We start from the raw sequence: 20656 nt of genomic DNA on the forward strand, positions 1-20656 counted from the left end.
AGGTCGTCGCGATGTTTGGTGAGAAGGCCATCTCGAATATAGATAGTGACGCCTCCACCTGTGCGAGCATTACGATCACAGCGAAACGGTGTTTGAAAATTAGGTATGAGAAGATCATCATTTGATATTGCAGGAGATAGCCAGGATTCTGTGAAGATAAGAATATCATAAGGCTGGGCTTCTGTTTCGAGAATGTCAATTTTAGGCCTGAGACTTTGAATATTTAGATGCATAACAGACAGACCACTTTGCAATATTCACTATATGCTGATAAAGATGGGTTGTCAGATGAAATTGTACTGTTGAGTCCAGGATGTGGATGCATGTTTCAAGAGATTAAAAGGAGAAGATGCAAAAGTTGAGAAGGTATGTATGTTCGAATGAAAAATCTGACTGTAACAGGTTGTGCATGTATGTGTAAGAGGTTGTATGAGAAAGGTGTGACTGGTTGGCGCTTTTTGTTGGTGTCGTGACTTTCCACGTTTATGGAGGCTGATATGTGGTTAATATCTGTAGTTTAGCAACCAGTCTTGGATTAATTTAATGTATATTGCTGCAATAGGGCGCATCCGCCCCTACAGCGACGAGAGAATGGAACGTGCAAAAATTATTAAATCTAAACTAAGTGGTGAAAAAAAACGTGTAAAATTGAATATGTACAGGAGATTCCATGTTTAATATCCGAATCATTTGGGTATAAAATGGATAATTACTCCAGCAAGCATGATGAGACGGTGGTATGAGTTCTCTCCCTTATATTGTAACGCAAAGCGTGAAATCCCTTTACTTACTTACAACTGTATGGTGGCATAAAACCTGCCAGGTTTCATGAAAACTTTCACGAAAATAATTTAGGTTTTCACGAAAAGTAAAAAAAAAATCACGAAAACAGATAAACATTTCATGAATGCAAGATAAATATCTTAACATGAAAATTTGCTCGTTACTGCTTCAAACTGCCACAGCATAACAGTTAAAGTTTTCATGATACCAATTAACTTTTTATGAAAGTAGTTAACTAAGAATAGAAACGGAACATATTCGGAACGATTCTACTGTCTTGGGGTAACGTGGTTAAGGAACACTGAACAAGGTAAACAATTTTCTTTCCATAAATTCTGTTGGATCCATTTTTGCACCGAAGTTTATCTGGTATCGTAAAAATTATCTTGTTTCGTGAAAATCATCTGGTTTCATGAAAAATTATCTGGTTTCGCGAAACTTTTCATGAAAACTTTTCTTGAAATGTTTTGTGGTTTCATGAAAAATTATCTGGTTTCATGAAAAATTATCTGGTTTCGCGAAACTTTTCATGAAAACTTTTCTTGAAATGTTTTGTGGTTTCATGAAAAATTATCTGGTTTCATGAAAAATTATCTGCTTTCGGGAAAATTATCTGCTTTCGCGAAACTTTTCATAAAACTGCCACCACATAATTATCAGGGTTCATGAAAACTTCCACGAAAATAATTTATGTTTTCACGTTAATAATGGAGGATTTTATGAAAACAGTAAATTATCACAAAGGCCACTTAAATATCCTAACACGAAATTATGTTAGTTAGTGCTTTGAACTGACACCACGTAAAGAAAATTTTTATGAAAAGTTTCGCGAAAGAAGATAATTTTTCACGAAAGCAGATAAGTTTTCATGAAACCAGATAATTTTTCACGAAACCACAAAATGTTTAAAGAAAACTTTTCATGAAAAGTTTCGCGAAACCAGATATTTTTCACGAAACTAGATAATTTTTCATGAAACCAGTTAATTTTTCACAAAACCAGATAATTTTCACGAAACCAGATAATTAATAGATGCAACAGAATTTATGGAAAGAAAATTGTTTACCTTGTTCAGTGTTCCTGAACCACGTTACCCCAAGACATAAGAATCGTTCCGAATATGTTCCGTTTCTATTCTTACTTAACTACTTTCATGAAAAGTTAATTGGTATCATGAAAACTTAAACTGTTATGCTGTGGCAGTTTGAAGCAGAACGAGCAAAATTCCATGTTAAGATATTTATCTTGCATTCATGAAATGTTTATCTGTTTTCGTGATTTGTTTTACTTTTCGTGAAAACCTGAATCATTTTCGTGAAAGTTTTCATGAAACCTGATAATTAAAAGGTGGCAGTTTTATGCCACCATATTACTGTTTATCGTTTGGGACACAACTGGGAGGAGTACACAACTGGGAGGAGAACTACGTTACCCCAAGACAGAAGAATCGTTCCGAATATGTTCCGTTTCTATTCTTAGTTAACTCTTTTCATGAAAAGTTAATTGGTATCATGAAAACTTTAACTGTTATGCTGTTGCTTCTTCAACAAAAAGGTAATCCTACAATTGCTAAATCAGGAGTGCCATAATGGCCCTAAGTCGCGGGACTTTAATGTGATATGTCACACCCTGTCATGGATGGTTACAGTTGTGCTTAGTTTGATAAACAAAACTGATACGTGTACTTGTAAATATATGACAAAGAGAAGAAGTCAGGAAGTATAAGCTTTACGAGCTTTACCTTGAAAATGCCAGACACGGATTTTTCTGCAGATTGCATCCTCAGACTTCTCGGGAAGCTCAACACATACGGAGGCAACAAGATTAATATAGTGCCGAATGGAGTACTGAAGGAATTAGCAAAACACTGTGCCCCATAACATTTGCAGTATATGCAAAAGGTGTGTGTCCGGTGGAGGATACCTAATGTCTTGTCCAAAGAGAATGTTTTGGAGGCTCAGTTGGCCATGTTATTCAAAATCATCATTAACCTGGTAGATATTCCTGCCTATTAATTTCTCACTCTAATTCGAAGCCGCGTCACATCTACTGCCCTCCATCCCCCCACCATCCCCGCGCCACAACCACCCCGTCCCACACACGCGTAGTATTCAAGTGTTACTTAGCCGAAGTACGGTGTTTATGTAGAAGTGTCACTGGTATCATTGCAGCAAAACTTCTTTCTGAAGAGATACGCTAACCAGTAATTCCTTAATTAGAGTGTAAAATGAAAATGGAACTTCCCAGTTTAAAAATGTTAAAAGTCATTAAAATCTCCTTTAATAAATTACTATTTAGTTTATGCCTCTGTTTGCATTGTTCTGACACAGTTTGATAAACATCCGCCAGCAGTTCATGTGAGCTTGTTTACAGTTTTTCTGGTGGCCCATAAAGTGCCCAAGCGAAATGATTTACGGAAAAAATGAATAAAATTCATATTAAGATGCTAAAGAGGAACTCAAGTGGTGATCCATCAAGCCGTACGTGAGTAGAAGTTGTTTAAAGGATCTTCTATTTTAGCTCACGAGGCCCTTAAATGGGGCTACGCACTACTGATTGAACAAAAATGAGAGGATCATCAAAACATGTCTAAAGCACTTATATTGCGAAAACATGTATAAAAAAGAAAATGAACTTTCTGTCACGGAACATAGATAATTTCGTGTTGGAACATAATTATGGTCAATGGTGGTTTTACATTTCGTTAGATACTACTGTAAGGCGTTGATTGTTTTCATTCATATATGTTCATCAAAATATATTTGTAAAAATTATGCTGAGCTTCGTCTATTCCAGGCGTAACTGACCGGACCTCATGCGGCAATTTTGACGTTACAATTTACGTCATAATACTCTCTTAAAGCTCCGCGCGTCAACCGTGGTTTATCGCAGGAAAGATCTACGGAACTTTAACAGTAACGAACGTTTTGAACCGCATTTTGAAATATTTTTCAGAGTGAAAATTTCTGACTTATGTGTTTTAGTAACGTTTCGATATTAAAATGTTTAGAATAATTCAAAATGTTTATAGATTTAGATCTACTTAAGATATAGATCTACCGAGATTTTATGAGAATAAATATCATGAAAATTGTTATTATTACTAACTTCTAATTGTTGCTAATATTACTATTATTTACTCACTCTATGTCATGAGTAAATCAATTATTCACTAATTTCATGTTCCTAACTACAAAAATAACAAACAATAATATAGGATACAGGTCTTAGTATTTGGCAGCATTCCAATGTACAAAAATACGAATATATTTGTCTTGTAAGTGCCATTGTGCTATATGGTAATGATCGACCAGTAGAAGTGGGGTAAAGTAATGGCGTACCTTATAAAACTTGTACCTGCAGGTATAATTTTGTATCTGAAGGTATAGTTTTATACATGCAGATATAATATTGTACCTGCAGATGTAATTTTGTATCCGCAGGTATAGTTTTATACATGCAGATATAATATTGTATCTGCAGGTATAATTTTGTATCCGCATGTATAGTTTTATACATGCAGATATAATATTCTACCTGCAGGTATAATTTTGTATCCGCAGGTATAGTTTTATACATGCAGATATAATATTGTACCTGCAGGTATAATTTTATACCTGTGGGTATAAAATTATACATGCAGGTATAAAATTGTACATGCAGGTATAAAAAAATTAAAAGTTCCTAGATACCACCAGTAGTAATAAAATTATACCTGCAGGTATAAATTGGAAAGTATAATTTTATTTATTCTACTGGTATTTGTGTAGTTTGGACCCAAAATGTACGCCATATAAATGCGGTTATCTTTATCTTTGTACTCCACTCAGCGTGAAAACATACTAAATAATAATAATAATAATAATAATAATAATAAGGCAAACATACAATCAGATGTTCATGAAAATCTAAACTGTAAAAGTGGGTTTTCTATTATGTCCCGAATGAAACAGATAAATGTAATAACTTGTACTCATCTAATCTAGAATAGTTAAACAGCTTATTAGATGACCACTCAGGTCTCTCGCAGCTTCTTTGACAACCACAAAATCAAAAATCATCAATTGTTTAGCGTGTAAAACAAAAGTTCTTTCAAGTTATGAAACTAGGTCAAAAGAGGATAATGACAATATCGATTTGATACAGCATAAAATAATTTGATATAAAATTAAATACGTACCAGTGAACGTTACTTTTCTAAATGTAGATACCGAGTCTGGAATGAAGTATCCGGATATTCTTATATAATGTTAAATGTATAGCTGCCTTTAATGTTCTAATAATACACGACTATTTACTCAGTAGTAATAATTATCAAGAAAATGTTCATACCTAAAAACCTTTAAAATATATGAATATACATTTAAGATACGTAATTGTGAACCTTATTTTCTATAGGTGATGTACTGTCTGTACATACCTTTGAATGTTTAAATTCACAGAAAAGATTAATGAGTAACGATTATATACAGCCTGTTTGCTTTTAAAATGAAGAATACCGTCACAACTGCAATGGCACACAGTGATAGCAGCCCATTTGAATATCCGCGTATAACCTGTGTTCTGAATTCGATGTATGGTTTATGTCAGATTAAAAGAAAAATTCTAGTAGATAAGAAATGTTTTAAAGTAAACGATGGATCGATTGCATTTCATTTGTGGAAACAATAGCGTAAAAGGTTGTTAAAATGTCTGGTTAGGATTCAATACTGTTCGGGATTCGTTTTACTGGGCTGAAAGTTTTAACTGACTGTTGACATGAATTTGACTTTTTTAACTAAAGTATCGTATCTGTCATTTGAAAGATTCAATCACGTAGGGTCTCATACCCTAACTGAATGTTTCATTTTACATGTCAGTTGTGGTCGTGGCTTCGCAAGGTCACAGCGGTGAGCACCACGGTCACGGTGGCGGTCACCAAGGTGGAAGCGTTCCAGATTCCGGACAAGTTGATGCCGCAATTGTCGACATAGAGCTCCATTACAACGAAAAATTTTGCCTCGAATTGCTTCTTGTAGATTGTGCGACACACGTGACACATGGGGACGAGAAAGTCTGCGGAAGTGACGGTGTTACTTACGATAACCAGTATGATTTCATTTACTTGTAAAACACCAGTTGAATTTATTACATATCTCATTCCATTCTTTAATATATGACTAACCAGTTGATAGGGAATCGATCCTACCGATTTTGGTCGCGAACGACGAAAATCGGGAACGATGAATCTATTGGAACATACGATATATGCCAAATACTATCGAATTAAAAAATGTGGTCTTCCGGCACGTGCAAAGAGCGTCTGACTTCGGACGTTTTGGAAGATACGCGTTTTCCTTGTGCGTCCACATAACTTGTCCGAACCGCAACGTCTTGCACATCAGTACAAATATATATATGGACAGTATTATTTTTTATTCCAAAACCTACCTTTAAATGGATACAAATGCATATTTCTGTGCAAGCTGATGGACTGTAACGATTCCCAACATTTGCCTATATTTTTGGTGACTTGAAAATACAGGAGAAAACTTATTTGTAATTTCATGTAATAAAAAATTTGATGAATGGCTAGCCAGTCGAAGGACCTCAAGCAAACATTTTTTAACTATCGTCAGCCAAACAAAATGTGTAAACTGATAGATAATGGATATCTATAGTTGTTGAACAAAATTTTGAAGGTAATTGGATAGAAATATAAGCTCCGTTTAAAGCATCCATTTTGTTTATGATGGGGTTGCCACATTTTTGCAACGAACATATGATGTATAAATGTCTTGCTCAATTGTTTTCTCATATATTTGTCAATACTTCTGCACGTTTGATAGACCGGAAGTGATGGCGTAACTTCATTTATTCAGACAACGTAGACTAAAGCCTGGATTCGGCGTACTGAAATGAAAATTATTTTATGAATTAATGAAAGAATAATGGATGTCTTTTAATAGTTGAACAAAATTCTGACGGTAGTTTGATAGATTAAGTTCTGTTTAAAGCGTCCATTTTGTTTATGATGTGGTTGCCACATTTTTGCAACGAACATATGGTGTATAAATTTCTTGATAATTGTTTCATATATTTGGCAAACTTACCTCTTATTAAGGTAGTTCTGCACGTTTAATAGACCAGAAGTGTAACGTCATTTATCCGGAAAACCTAGAATGAAGCCTGGATTCGGCGTACTGAAATGAAAATCATTTTATGAATTAATGGCAGTCCGTGAGTAAACTTGTTACAGCGGCATCGTTACTGTCTTTCTAAAGTTAAAATATGATATTAAAACATCTGACATAATTTTAAAGGATGTCTTAAATTTAGGTTGAAATGTGCGGTTTACCTTAATCTTGGTCAAATATCTGAAACAAATAAGAGCAATGACTTATACATTTTATTTCACCACATTTTAGACCATATTTTTTATTAATGACTGTGAGAACTTTCATTAAAATCTACATTGTGGAACATTTTTTAATCGCGAAAATGTTATGAAAGTTGTGATTTTCCCATAGACTCTCATTATGAAAAATTGGGCGAGGTCCAAATTTTTCAAATCAGTCAAGCAAAAATTCAAACACACGACCTATCTTTTTATTTGCTGATTTTTAAGGTATATTTTAAAGTTTTGAAAAAATCAAGATTTAATAAAATTCTACACTGTAGAAAAAATTCGGTCCGGATATGCAGAACTACCTTAACATAGCAATCCATTGTAACCGATTACCTCCCTTTATGACTCTCGCTGTGCAAGTTCATGAGCAATATTGAAAATAGTAATTTTTCTAATCAGGTAAATATGCATATTCTCTATTTGGACAGCTATTCTATCTATCTTTACTATAAATTAAATGATTAAATAAATAAAGTAGTATGGTACTTTAAGGGCCAATGCCACAGTTACCTATATGTATATAGGACAAAAATTTTCATATGGGCAAAATACCTTTAAACTTCGTTTACTGACAGAGAATCAAGTTTAAAACGGAAATATGTATAAAAATCATAGGTATCCAGGCTTAATCTTGAATTATCTGTAATTGAAAGTAGATTTTATTCAGTATTTTCCGACTTTCAAGGGCAGATAATTGATGACCAAGTCTGGGTTCCTATGGTTTGTTTTATCTCATAATTTCCGTCTGAAATAGAAATAAAAAATTAAATGCCCAGCTTTCTTGCCTTGATCTTGAATTATCTGCCTTTAAAAATAGGAGTTTTTAGTATTTTCTGTTTTCTCTAGGGCAGATAATTCAAGATCAAGCCTGCAGGAGTACCTGTGATTTTTAGTACGTATTTCCGTTTTAAAATTTACTTCGGGTATAAGTTAACGGCATGTCTTCTTGACAAAAAAAGTGAAAAAGGCAACTTTAAAAACAAATTTCATTTTCTTTGTCCTTTTATCCATTTCCAAGAGAAGCATATCGTTCACAGTTCTTCACACATTCTTCGGCAAACGTACAATTTCAGATATATAGAATTTACAAACTGAAAGTATACGTAATTCACACGAAGTACAGAGCACACGTTTCTTTTCAAATAGGCCTACCATATCGCCTTACACTTCTGGACCATTTTTATGTTCTACAATAAACTTCACCTATAACGAACACGGTTGTAACGAATTTCCGGTTATAAGGAATAATTTTCCCTTCTTTATTTTATGAAAACACGTTAACCCGAGTGGTGAAATACTGAAGCATTTGAACACCTAAACTTTATAAATAGAAATGTGTATAAGGATCATCGTGTTTTTAATTAACAAACTATCAAGGCCAGCTAGTGGTTTATCGTCTAATTTACCTCGGTTCAGAGTTCAGATGCGTAGAAATTGAACCACGAGGGCGTTAGCCCAAGTGGTGAAATACTGAAGCATTTGAACACCTAAATTTCATAAATAGAAATTCGTATAAAGACCGTCGTGTTTTTAGTCCAAACAGTCCAAACAATAAAAGAAAAAATGCTGCCTAGATATCTAACTACTTTACATGACCAAACTCAATTTTATACATACTTTAAAGGCTCATAATGCCTTTGTTCAAAATGTGGGTGCCACATGTTTCATTATAACCATAAAATAATTATATCGATTTCTTGTAAAATCCTATTTCCTTTAATTGTTTTCTCTGACAGATACTTGTCGAAGGTCTGAATATTGACGCAATACTGGAATGTTTTATTCAATCCGTTCTTTAGATTACCTCCCTTTATGCCTCTTACCGTAAAAGTCTATGTGCAGTATTCAAAGATATTCATATAATTGTACATTACATCTATTTGGAAAGTTCTTTCATCTGTTTTCTACATAAAATTCAAAGCCTTAAGGAACTTTAAACTAAACACTTAGACGACTGTTCTACTCGACTATGCCGGTTCTGAACAAAGTGATCAGTAAGTCTTGTTTTAATTAACAAATAATCAAGGCCTTCGAGCGGTTTATCGTCTAATTTACCACGGCTCAGAGTTCAGAACTGAACCACGAGGGTGTTAGCCCAAGTGGTGAAATACTGAAGCATTTGAACACTTAAAATTCATAAATAGAAATTTGTATAAAGACCGTCGTGTTTTTGATGGATGCTTGACATAACAGTCCAAACAGCCCAAACAATAAAAGATAAAAAATGCTGCCTAGAGAAAGAAATGATAATCTAATAAGCATATATAGGCAACTGTTAAACGTCATAATTTTCTTCTATACGATAGAGGTGACAGGATTTTGTTTTCAGATGTTTTTCTCTATCTTATATGTAAAACATGTTGTTCGATTTCAGCTGTAAATTCGCGCATGCCACGTGTGAGTTCGCACACGGCGACAATCCTCTCAAGCTTGCTAGCCACGGCGAATGTCCACCACCAACAGCAGCATCTGCTTCGACAGTGCCACCTGCAACAGCGGCACCAGCCATACGTTCTCCGTGACTATTTGATAAACGACATTGTGTCTGAAATCATTAGTCCTCCACATCTGATTCACGTGAGGAAGTTGGCAGTTACTTGCGGAGAACAGGTTTGTACTGGTACAGAATCCAGGAACACTGGTTAGGTTAACTGCCTGCCGTTACGTGACTGAAATACTGTTGAAAAACGGCGTTAAACCCAAAACAAACAAACAAACAGCGACAGGTTCTATTGGCATGACGGCCACCGTTGGTATGACAACCACGACGGTGATGATGACATCAACTACAGCGGGTCCAATTCACTCCATCGTTCAGAACTTGTTCTACCAGAACGCTGCAAGCATTTCTTGTGCCAATGATTTCTAAATAATTTGTGGATCTGAAGGACAGCTGTACTTTAATCAGTAAGTTAGAAAAAATGAAGTCATCTGATTTATTTCAATATTTTGGAGATATCTCTAATTTTAAGTAGACATTTAAACATTCATAGATAGCTAGTATTATGTGCTATTACAATGTACGCTACAATGTCAAAGTGGATTCTAGACTAGACCGGTCACGACGTACATGGCTGTTCTAGACACCTTATCGGAAAGAAGTAGGACACATGTTTCAGACTAAATTACCTGTGTAGAGATAGCCAGTATATTCCTTGTTTTCTAATCCATTCATTTGTTCATGTACAAAGTCATGTATATTGTTATATGTGCAGTTTTCAAAATAGATACTGTTGAAATCTATTCATACTGATAGATAATAATTAAAACTCCGGATGATTTTGTCTGGGAATAAAAATATATAATGTCTGTCGCTTGATAGGGAATCGATCCTACCGATTTTCGTCGCTATTGAGATATATATTATCGAATTAAAAAAATGTGCCCTTCTGGCACGTGCACAGAGCGTCTGACCGGATTTTTTTGAATAATACGCAATTTCCTTGTGCCTAATAAGCGTCCACATGACTTTTGCGAACCGCAACATCTTGCACATCAATACAAATATGGGCATTGCTGTTTTTATTCCCAGATCTACCTTTAAAATGATACGGAATCGATCCGTCTACAGTAACATGCGATATACCGAATGATATATTAACTATCGAATTAAAATGAATGTGTCCTTCCGTGCTGTTGTTAGACAGTTCTTTTCAAATCTTATGGAATGAGTTGAAGTCGGATCGATTCCCGATTGAGGCAGGGCCTTACTTCATATTAAGACGCCTCGTAATACTATCATTTTATTATCATGTACATACATAATGCTTACTTGAACATTCTTTATTTTATTTCTTTAGGTGCAAGATGTCGAAACAGAAATGTGTCGACCCGACACTTACTGTGGCTGACAAGTCGACATGTCCGATACCAGGTCGATAAGTCGATGTACCTATGTCACAATGATACAGTCTTAGTTTGTTCAACGTTTCTTTATCTCTAATAAATTAAAAGTCATTTTGTTCCAATGGTTGAATGTTTTTGTTTCAATTGTTGATATTGCATATCTACACTACTGTAGAGATCTGCGTGATTGTTAGTATTAATAAAGATGCAAGTCAGGCAAACTCGCGCCGTTAACCAACTTTGGGAATGTTACGTTTTCTTAGTTTATGTTTCCATCGGTTTACTGAATTAATCATACGCAGAGCTGTTAGCAACTATTTTGCTGCTATAACTTACGGATTTTATGTTGAGGTACGTTACTTCGTAAATGAAATCTAGATTGATTTTATGACTTCATAAATCAATGAGATGTGCTTTTCGTAAACAAAAACATGTACAGATTCCACTATCTACAGCAAGTCCAATAGAAGTCACTCAAACTTTTATCATCGCAAAGTTTAGTGCATATATCATCGTATAGACATGTTTTCACCCCTGATCGCTATATTTTGCTTTCTGTCTTCGTGTGATGTCTTTCGACGAAATTAACATCTCTGTTATATCATAACCAGTGTGACCAGAAATGCATTGTAACAGTTATACAAATAGTCACTGGTCATCGCAAGTTAATGAAATCTCTTGTCCCTGAAATCAGTCGTCTCAGTGCTTGTGCATTTCTACAGCCGACTGAATTGTTCAAATGCGTATACACATACCCTGATACCAGTACGCTATCTGTCGGGGTTTTGTATTTAGCGTCATATTTAAAACTTGATCGGGAAATTGGTCGTACGTTTGCCCTTCGAAATCCCATATCCTATCCGTGTCAAATGAACGCTCTGGTGACTGTACTCCGACCTTAAAACATATCATCATATTTACGTGTGTAATAAGTTTTCATAAGATATTGGGTCATGGTAATTTTCCAAATGTATTTGGTAAAATTATAAAACGTTTTATTAAAAGAGGTTACGACCCAACTGTTTTGAGACATACCGCATAGTTAGTGTTCAACCCGTTTACAGTTGGACACTAAGCTTCCCTCTTTGATTGTGTCTGACGGAAGAGGGGGAGGACTCTATGATAAGCAGTTTATAAATCCTGCCAGGACTGAACTGTTTTGATATTTGTCTTCTGGCCTGTTTCGTCGGGTCCTTAAGGGTGTTTCTCTTGTTGCTCTGTCTTCTGATTAGGCATTGAGTACATACGTTTTTGGTTCTTAAGGTTTGCTTTTTATATATTTATACACGAGCATTTTTGTGTTTTACATGCCATGCCTTTTTGTTTCCATTACGTGTGTAAGATATTCACCTGGAGGGGATTACTTTTATTTACACTGTCCCGTGTCTTTGGAACATGGTGGGGGTAAAAGTGAGGTTGGGTGCGCACCATAAACCGGTTTAAGCTCCCCAGTGGTGTTTTTGCCACTGACCGTTCCAAGGCGGTGCCCCACTGTGTTCCTTTGTTTGTTCGTTTTGTTCTTATGTGTTGGCTGTGTGTGTGTGTGTGTGTGTGTGTGTGTGTGTGTGGTGCACGCGCCTGCGTGCTGTGGGTTTCGTTTTGAGGAGGCTGCGTTTTTGGTGCGTGGCATTCCCTGTTTGATATTTGTCTTTGTTTTTTTTTTCACATATGAATACAAATGTGTAGCAACACTTGTGTTTTGAATTATAATAATAATAATGATGATGATGATAATGATAATGACGATAACAATAATAAAAAATAATATACTACTAATAATAAGTAAATGTATTGCTAATGTTAGATACATATAAGATCTGATGTCAGCTGAACAAACTGGACACATGAGTGTAATAAAGCCATTACATAAAATGATAATACACTAGTGTAATAAAGCTTTGACGTCGACGCCGTTTATAGTATAGGAGAAGTTGGTCAAATTGACTTGTGTATATAGTAGAAGAAAGTAGATTTTTTATGTTTCGATAGGTAAAAATAACATGTGATAAAAAGAATATAACATTTGTGACTTTCCACATTGAATTTATCAAACTCGTTGAATAAAATTGATAAAATGCTCGAACGAGCCTCGCATTTTATTACTTTATTCAACTCGTTTAATAAATTCAATATGAATAGGAACTCATGTAATATCCTCTATGTACTAGTTTCACTTTCAATGGCAGAAAACCTGCCTTTTTCAATAGGAAACTTATAATTTATAATTCTAAAGTTACAGAGTGCATTTACTAATATTTTAGGTAAAATATCTAGCTACTTTTCATGACCAAACTCAGTTTTATAATTCTTTAAGGCTCATAATGCCTTTATTCAAAATGTGGCTGTCACATGTTACATTATAACCATAAAATATATCGATTTGTTGTAAAATCCTATTTCCTTTAATTGTTTTCTCTGTCTGAATATTGATGCAATACTGGAATGTTTTATTCAATCCGTTCCGTTATGCCTCTTACTGTAAAATTCCATGTGCAGTATTCAATGTTGCGTTTCTCTAACCATAAATATTGTGCATAACATCTATTTGGAAAGTTCTTTTGTCTCCTTTCAACATAGAATTTAAAGTCTTATGGAACTTTAAACTAAACACTTAGACGACTGTTCTACTCGACGATGTCGGTTCTGACAAAGTGATCAGTAAGTCTCGTTTAAATAAACAAATAATCAAGGCCTTCGAATGGTTTATCGTCTAATTTACCACGGTTCAGAGTTCAGCTGGACGATAAATCACAAGAAGGCTTTGACTGTTTTCATTCTGACATGTTCATTGATATATCTTAAAAAATACGCTTGACTTCATTCAACCGATGAAAAATTTATCGGACGTCATGCGGCAATTAGGTGTAATAATTGACGTTATACTGCTCTCTTACCTGTCCGTTCGTCAACCGTTGTTTATCAAAGAATATACAGTGCTTGACTTCCTTCTTTGTTTAACTGGTAGCCCGCCCGCTTAGCTCAGTAGGGAGAGCGTTGGTGTACGGATCGCGCGGACGCGAGTTCGATTCCGAGCTGGGCGTATTTTTTCCGTGACTATTTCATAAGAGACATTGTGTCTGAAATCATTCATCCTCCTAATAATTCATGTGGGGAAGTTAGCAGTAACATGCGGAGAACAGGTTTGTACTGTTACAGAATCCAGGAACACTGGTTAGGTTAACTACCCGCCGTTACATGACTGAAATACTGTTGAAAAACGGCGTGAAACCCAAAACAAAACAAAACAAAACAAAACAAAATCATCTGATGTTTTGTGAACATACGTAATCAATGGGTTTTGTAATACAATGCCACTAAAAGGACCAAGAACAGCTCTATACGAAACTTTACAAATTTCATCATCCTTCGCATTCAGCAGCTTGCACCAATAGGACAACATCCTATGTTTAACTAGTAATGATGCAGGTTTTGCACCAAGCTCAGCATAAACCATACAGTCTGGAGTTGACTTTTTATTAAAATCAGCTTAAAAAACTTCAACTGAAACTGATCCAGTGCTTTGGTATTTTCTATACTCTTTACCTCACTAGTTGCTATATAACAATATAGGCGTTACCACATCATCAAACAAATGTAACTGGACAGAAAATGGTACAAATTAAGCTTCCTATCCATTTTTAACAATGCAAACATAACTTTAAATTCCTCCTTGTTCAAATAGTAAGCCGTGCATTGCTTTATTACAAAAGCAGATTTCTTATACATGGTTATGATTTACATATGAAACTTAAATACGAAATATTTCATCTTGAATGTGGAACTTGTTAACTTTACTTTTTAAAGAGTCCCGGTATAGTGTGTACCAGGACCTTACTCAAGCCTGGCAGGATTAATTCTAACTTTGCAACCAGTGTAGATCATGACCAACCTCCACATTTGTGCAGTCTGATCATGATCTGCACTGTTCGCCATTCAGTCAGTATCCTTGTTATATGCACTCCTATTAACAGTTAATGATACTGTCCAAATTGAAAGATAAATAATTTCACCATAGAAATTTAGCAGGATAAGGTTTAAGTTAATTAATTGTTCTGAATATTTGTTCAGAATTTTGAAGGATGATCCACTTGAAAGATATATAATATTGGTCTTGGAAATATACATTATGTTTTATCAAAAAAACATGAAATGTTAGGGTAATGTTAATATGTAAGTGTGTGTTTCATTTCTTGATTCTTGGAATGAAAACTTGTTGTTTTGTCAAAGAACAATGTTCTCCTTCATACTGCATGTTTAATTTAATTAGATAACATTGTATCATTGTTTTATTTCAAAAAGCAGATTTCATATACATGGTTATGATTTACACATGAAACAAATGAAATAAAATATTTCATCTTAAATGTAGAACTTGTTGACTTTATTGTTTAAAGAGTTCCAGTCTAGTGTGTGATCCCTGGAGTTGACCAGGATACTGTTCTAGATATATGATTGTCATATCTTTCTGTTCACTTACATGCACAGTTCTTTAAATAGGAACACAAGAAATGTGGTTACAGTGGTGTGGGAGACATTGATTTACTCCAGTGTGTGTGTGTGTCACAAAGCTTGTCCGCACTCTTAAGTCGAACATTTCTCATCTGATCTTTACCAAACTTGAACAAAATGTGCTTGCCAATAACTCATTAGCCAAGTTTGATAACTAGCGAAATCGGCCCAGGCACTTCTGAATAATGGCACTTGACCAACAATTACGAAACCATTAATACAAGTCCATCTAGACTCACATGACCAAAAATTATATATATAAAGACAGACTTACTATTTAGGTGATTAGGCAGTTGTGTGAGACATGCGATTTTCTCGAAAGCAGCTCTAGTTTTACTGTGCATTTCTTTGTGAAAACGGGAAAACATATTGCTGTTACTTCAACAAAAGGGTAATCCTACCATTGCTAAAATGGCCCCCGAGTCGCGGGACGATGACTATAGTCGATAGAAAGTAAGGCTCAGTTGGCCGTGCTATTCAAAATCATCATTATCTAATAGATACTAGTATTCCTGTCGATTACTGTCTCACTCCAGCACGGAGCCTTATCACAACTGCCCATGCACCCCCACTCCTACCCAAGAACTATCACCACATGAAACAACCTACCATCGGCTACAGCTAATACCCTTTAGTTAGAATCTGTAAAGAAAAAACAGCCATTTCTGAATTTCTAAGATCGCCCCAACTTCAAGTACCTCCTGCTCTGTGCCGACCGTTGCAACAGTAACAGGACAGTCAAAAACGTAGCTGGGTAACGCATTCCTATCTAACTTCCTTTAACTACATGTATGAACACTTGTCCAACTTTCTATATTGATCAAACCAATCGTGCAGATTAAAATCACGATTTGTCTTATCTCTCTCCACAATCAGCAAAGGTTAGCCAGTATGTTTATCCGGCTTGTGGACAACATTAATTATACGGACGATGAAGATTTTTGTTCCATTTTTCGCTTCAGGTTTGTATTATTTTCATATAGATCTGTTTTCCTATTTTACTTAAGAAATTATCAAGAGCTTCGAGTGGTTTGTCGTCTTATATACCGCGGTTAAAAGTCAGACGCGCAGGAAGTGAACCACGATGGCGTTGTTTCTATTTAAGAAATAAGTTCCCAAGTGTGATTTATCGTAGACTAACCCGTGTTTTTCGTTCTTATGCATAAGAATATATCACGAAGGCCGTTGGGAACTTGTTATTTCGATTCTAACACGACATACTAGTATCAACAGTATTAGAAAAAATGGTAAATACTTTTTACGACCGTGCTACGCACCTGGATCGGATGACGTCATTGCACGCGAGTGGTTTATTGCAGAATAACCCGAGGTAGATTTTGCGCTACATGTGTGTAGGTTATTTGCTGGTCGTGTTAGAATACTAGATCTAAACATCTTTAGACAAAACGCACAGGAACAGAATGCATGGAAACAGAATGAAAAAAAATGCACGAGAATAAGACGATACACATGAAGGCATCGATTGCTTTCCGTCTTACATGTTCATCCAAATATTTTGGTGAAAATTATACTGAGCTTCATGTTACCGTATTATGCTACTTGAATGAACTCTAGTAAAATTCCACTACATCACTCTCTGCTGCACTGGTCAGCATTTTCTAGATATTGTTGATTTCCCGCCTATATGCTTCAGTCCATCTATTAAAGTTGCAGTGAAAACACACTTGTGTTCTTAGCTTCTTAATTCCCACATTTGTGGTAGATGGATCCTACAGAACTGTATTATTGTTATAATACCAACAACACTAAAATATTACATGGTGTCAGAATAAAAACGGATTATTTATCAAAGCTATTGGATTAAGTGTTCTTATCACATTTGTGAAAATGGAAGGCATACCGTCTCCACAGATTAACTGGAACAATTCAAACTTGCCAGATGAATGGCAGAAATTTGAAACGCACGCTAAGCTTATCTTCAACGGTCCCCTCAGTGAAAAAACAAAGGAACAAAACGTAAACTACTTACTTATATGGGTAGGGGACAGAGGAAGAGAAGTGCGCCAAACATGGAAGTCATTAGCGCCGAGGATGAGAAGAAACTAGACACATATTATACGCGTTTCAGGAATTATGTGCAGCCGAAGTTGAATCTAATTTTCGCGAGCTATAAGTTTTACAATGAGTCCCAGGGCTCAGACAACTTTGACACATTCCTAACTAGATTGAGGATTAGAGTAAGGGACTGTCAATTTGACAAACCAGAAGAAATGATACGTGACAGAATTGTGTTCGGTACAAACAGTTCTAAGGCCAGGGAGAAATTAATTAACGAGGGCGACAAGTTAACACTAGACAAAACAATCCAAATCATGCAAAACATGGAGTACTGTCAGGAATAATTACGAACAATTGGTAAAGAAAATGTGGATGCCATCAAACAAAAACGCCCACACCACCGCCATCAACAACAACAACAACAACAACGACAGGTTGATCGACGGAAAGCGACAACTGCCAAAGAAGGAAACTGTACAAATTGCGGACGAAAGAAAAACACACAGACTCGCACATGTCCAGCGAAAAATGCAACATGTCACAATTGTGGAAAACTGAAGCATTTTGCCAGTGTGTGTAGATCTAAAAGCAGAAGTGTTCATAATGTTAGTTCAGCAAACGGATTTAAATCTAGTGACTCTGATACTGAGGATAATAGGGAATTTTTCATTGATACGGTAAATTTTTCCTCACTTACTGAACGTGCATTTGTACAAGTAAATGTTGGCCCGTCCCACACCCCTATCAAATTTAAACTAGACACCGGTAGTGCGGTAGACATCATTCCCTTAAGTCACTTCCAAAGACTTAATATCAAGCACCCTCTTGAGGCCCCTGATAGTCATTTGACCTCTTAAACAGGGAATAGGTTACCTGTCTGTGGTATGCATAACTTGCACATGAATTACAAAGATAAGAGCTGTCAGTCAAATTTCTATGTAGTAGATAGCAGCACTGTTCCCCTCCTGAGTTTACAAACATCAGTTAACCTTAACCTGATTCAGATAACCTGTTCAGTAGATGCTTCTGTGCCACTTGATAAACATAAGGTTATGTCAGAATATGGGGATTTATTTCAAGGTGTAGAGGTCATCCCTGGTGAAAGCAAACTGCACATTAGGCCAGACATTAGGCAATTCCTGTAATAAACCCGCCCCGTAGAATTCCTGAAGCATTAAGAGACAGGTTAAAGGCCGAACTCCGGCGTATGGAGAAAGAAGGCATCATCACAAAAGTAACGGAACCTACAGATTTCGTTAATTCTCTTGTGATTGTTGAGAAAAAGTCAGGGAAACTAAGGTTATGCCTAGATCCCAGAAACCTCAATGACGTCATAAGGAGACCCCATTACCCTATGCGCTCTATTGATGATGTGACATCGCGTTTAACGGACGCAAAATACTTCTCCATACTTGACATCACACACGCATACTGGAGCGTCAAACTTGACGAAAAGTCATCTTCTTGACAACATTTAGCACGGTATTTGGCCGATACCGCTGGCTAAGACTGCCTTACGGCATCTCTGCATCAAGTGATATCTTCATGCAGAAAATTGACGAAATGTTTGAGGGACTTGAAGGACTTACAGCCATTGTTGACGACATTTTGATCTATGGAAAGTCTCGCGAGGAACATGACGCAAACTTGCGCAAAGCCCTTGAAAAAGCAAAATCAGTGGGTATAAAGTTCAACCCAGACAAATGTATCATAGGTGTTACTGAAGTGCCATTCTTTGGACATCTGATCACATCGACTGGACTGAAACCAGATCCTTCAAAAATCGAGGCAATAGTAAACCTCGAAGCACCCAAGACAAAGCCAGAATTAGAGAATGCCTTGGCATGGCTAATTACTTGCAGAAACTCGCGCCTAGCTTAGCCGAGGTTACCAGTCCCATGAGAGCTTTGCTAAAAAAAGACATAGAATTTATGTGGGACGTACCACAGTCGCAGTCATTTGACAAAATGAAGGAAATCATAACAAACAGTCCTGTGCTGGCCTACTTTGATTCCAAAAAGCCGGTGACACTTGAGTGTGACAGTTCCAAATATGGCTGTGGAGCCGCCATTTTTCAAGATGCCGACTGGTGGCGTTTGCCTCCAAGACATTGACTGAGACCGAATCCCGCTATGCAAACATAGAACGAGAAATGAATGCAATAGTATTTGCATGTACCCGGTTTCATCAATATGTGTATGGCAGAACTGTAACTGTACACAGTGACAATAAGCCCCTGAGTGCAATCATGCAAACAAAGTATGTGTGCATGTCCTCCTAGATTACAAAGGATGCGACTGACACTGAGCAAGTATGACCTAGACGTCAAATTTGTACCAGGTAAAGAAATACCTGTAAGTGACCTGCTTTCAAGATAGCCTCTCAAAGAGAAATTTGAGAATGAAGGTTTTGACCTACATATACACACTGTACTCAAAGGTTTACACATCACTGACCGCAGACTTGAGTCATTGAAACATGACACAAAGAATGATGCAAACATGAACCTACAAGAAGCAGACGATTACTGACGGATGGCCAATCTCCCGCGCAGAATGTAATCCTGCAATTGTGGAATTTTTTAACCACAGAGATGAACTCTCTGTAGCAGACGACCTGATATTCAGAGGTCAAACGATAGTAATTCCCGCCCCTTCAAGACAGCAGCTGATAGAATCAGTTCATCAAGGTCACACGGGTGCGAAAAAAATCCTACGGAGAGCCAAAGACGCACTATTCTGGCCTGGCATGGCGAAACAAATCACTGACTATGTTTCCCAATGTGCCGTATGTCAAAAACACAGGTATTCAAATGCAAAGGAGCCTTTGATGTCACATGACGTACCAGACAGACCGTGGCAAAATATTGCCGCTGACCTATTCTCCTTTGACAACAAAGACTACCTTGTTACTGTAGACTATTATAGTCGGTACTTTGAAGTAGACGCTCTCCTTAATACTCAGAGTGTCACTGTAATAAGAAAACTGAAAGTTCATATGGCTAGATACGGCATTTGCGACAAACTTGTGACTGACAATGGACCACAATACTCTGCAGAAGTCTCTCGGACTTTGCCCAAGAACGAGGGTTTTCACATGTCACATCAAGCC

At 36.4% G+C, this 20656-nt stretch overlaps 1 protein-coding gene across 2 annotated transcripts in view; it reads left to right on the forward strand.

Moving 5' to 3' along the window:
• The first annotated feature begins 16424 nt into the window (after nucleotides 1–16424).
• LOC123536350 (uncharacterized) overlaps nucleotides 16425–20656 on the forward strand; it is a 41419-nt gene continuing 37187 nt past the window's right edge. The window contains exon 1 of one of the 2 annotated variants that reach the window (XM_045319512.2): nucleotides 16425–16488. In XM_045319512.2, coding sequence (XP_045175447.2) covers nucleotides 16458–16488 — 31 coding nt within the window. In that variant the 5' untranslated portion in view covers nucleotides 16425–16457. The remainder of the gene's footprint in view (nucleotides 16489–20656) is intronic. The other variant, XM_053524467.1, reaches the window with a different exon arrangement.

The sequence above is a fragment of the Mercenaria mercenaria genome, chromosome 15 (assembly GCF_021730395.1).
Source record: "Mercenaria mercenaria strain notata chromosome 15, MADL_Memer_1, whole genome shotgun sequence".
In the NCBI taxonomy this organism is placed as follows: Eukaryota; Metazoa; Mollusca; class Bivalvia; order Venerida; family Veneridae; genus Mercenaria; species Mercenaria mercenaria.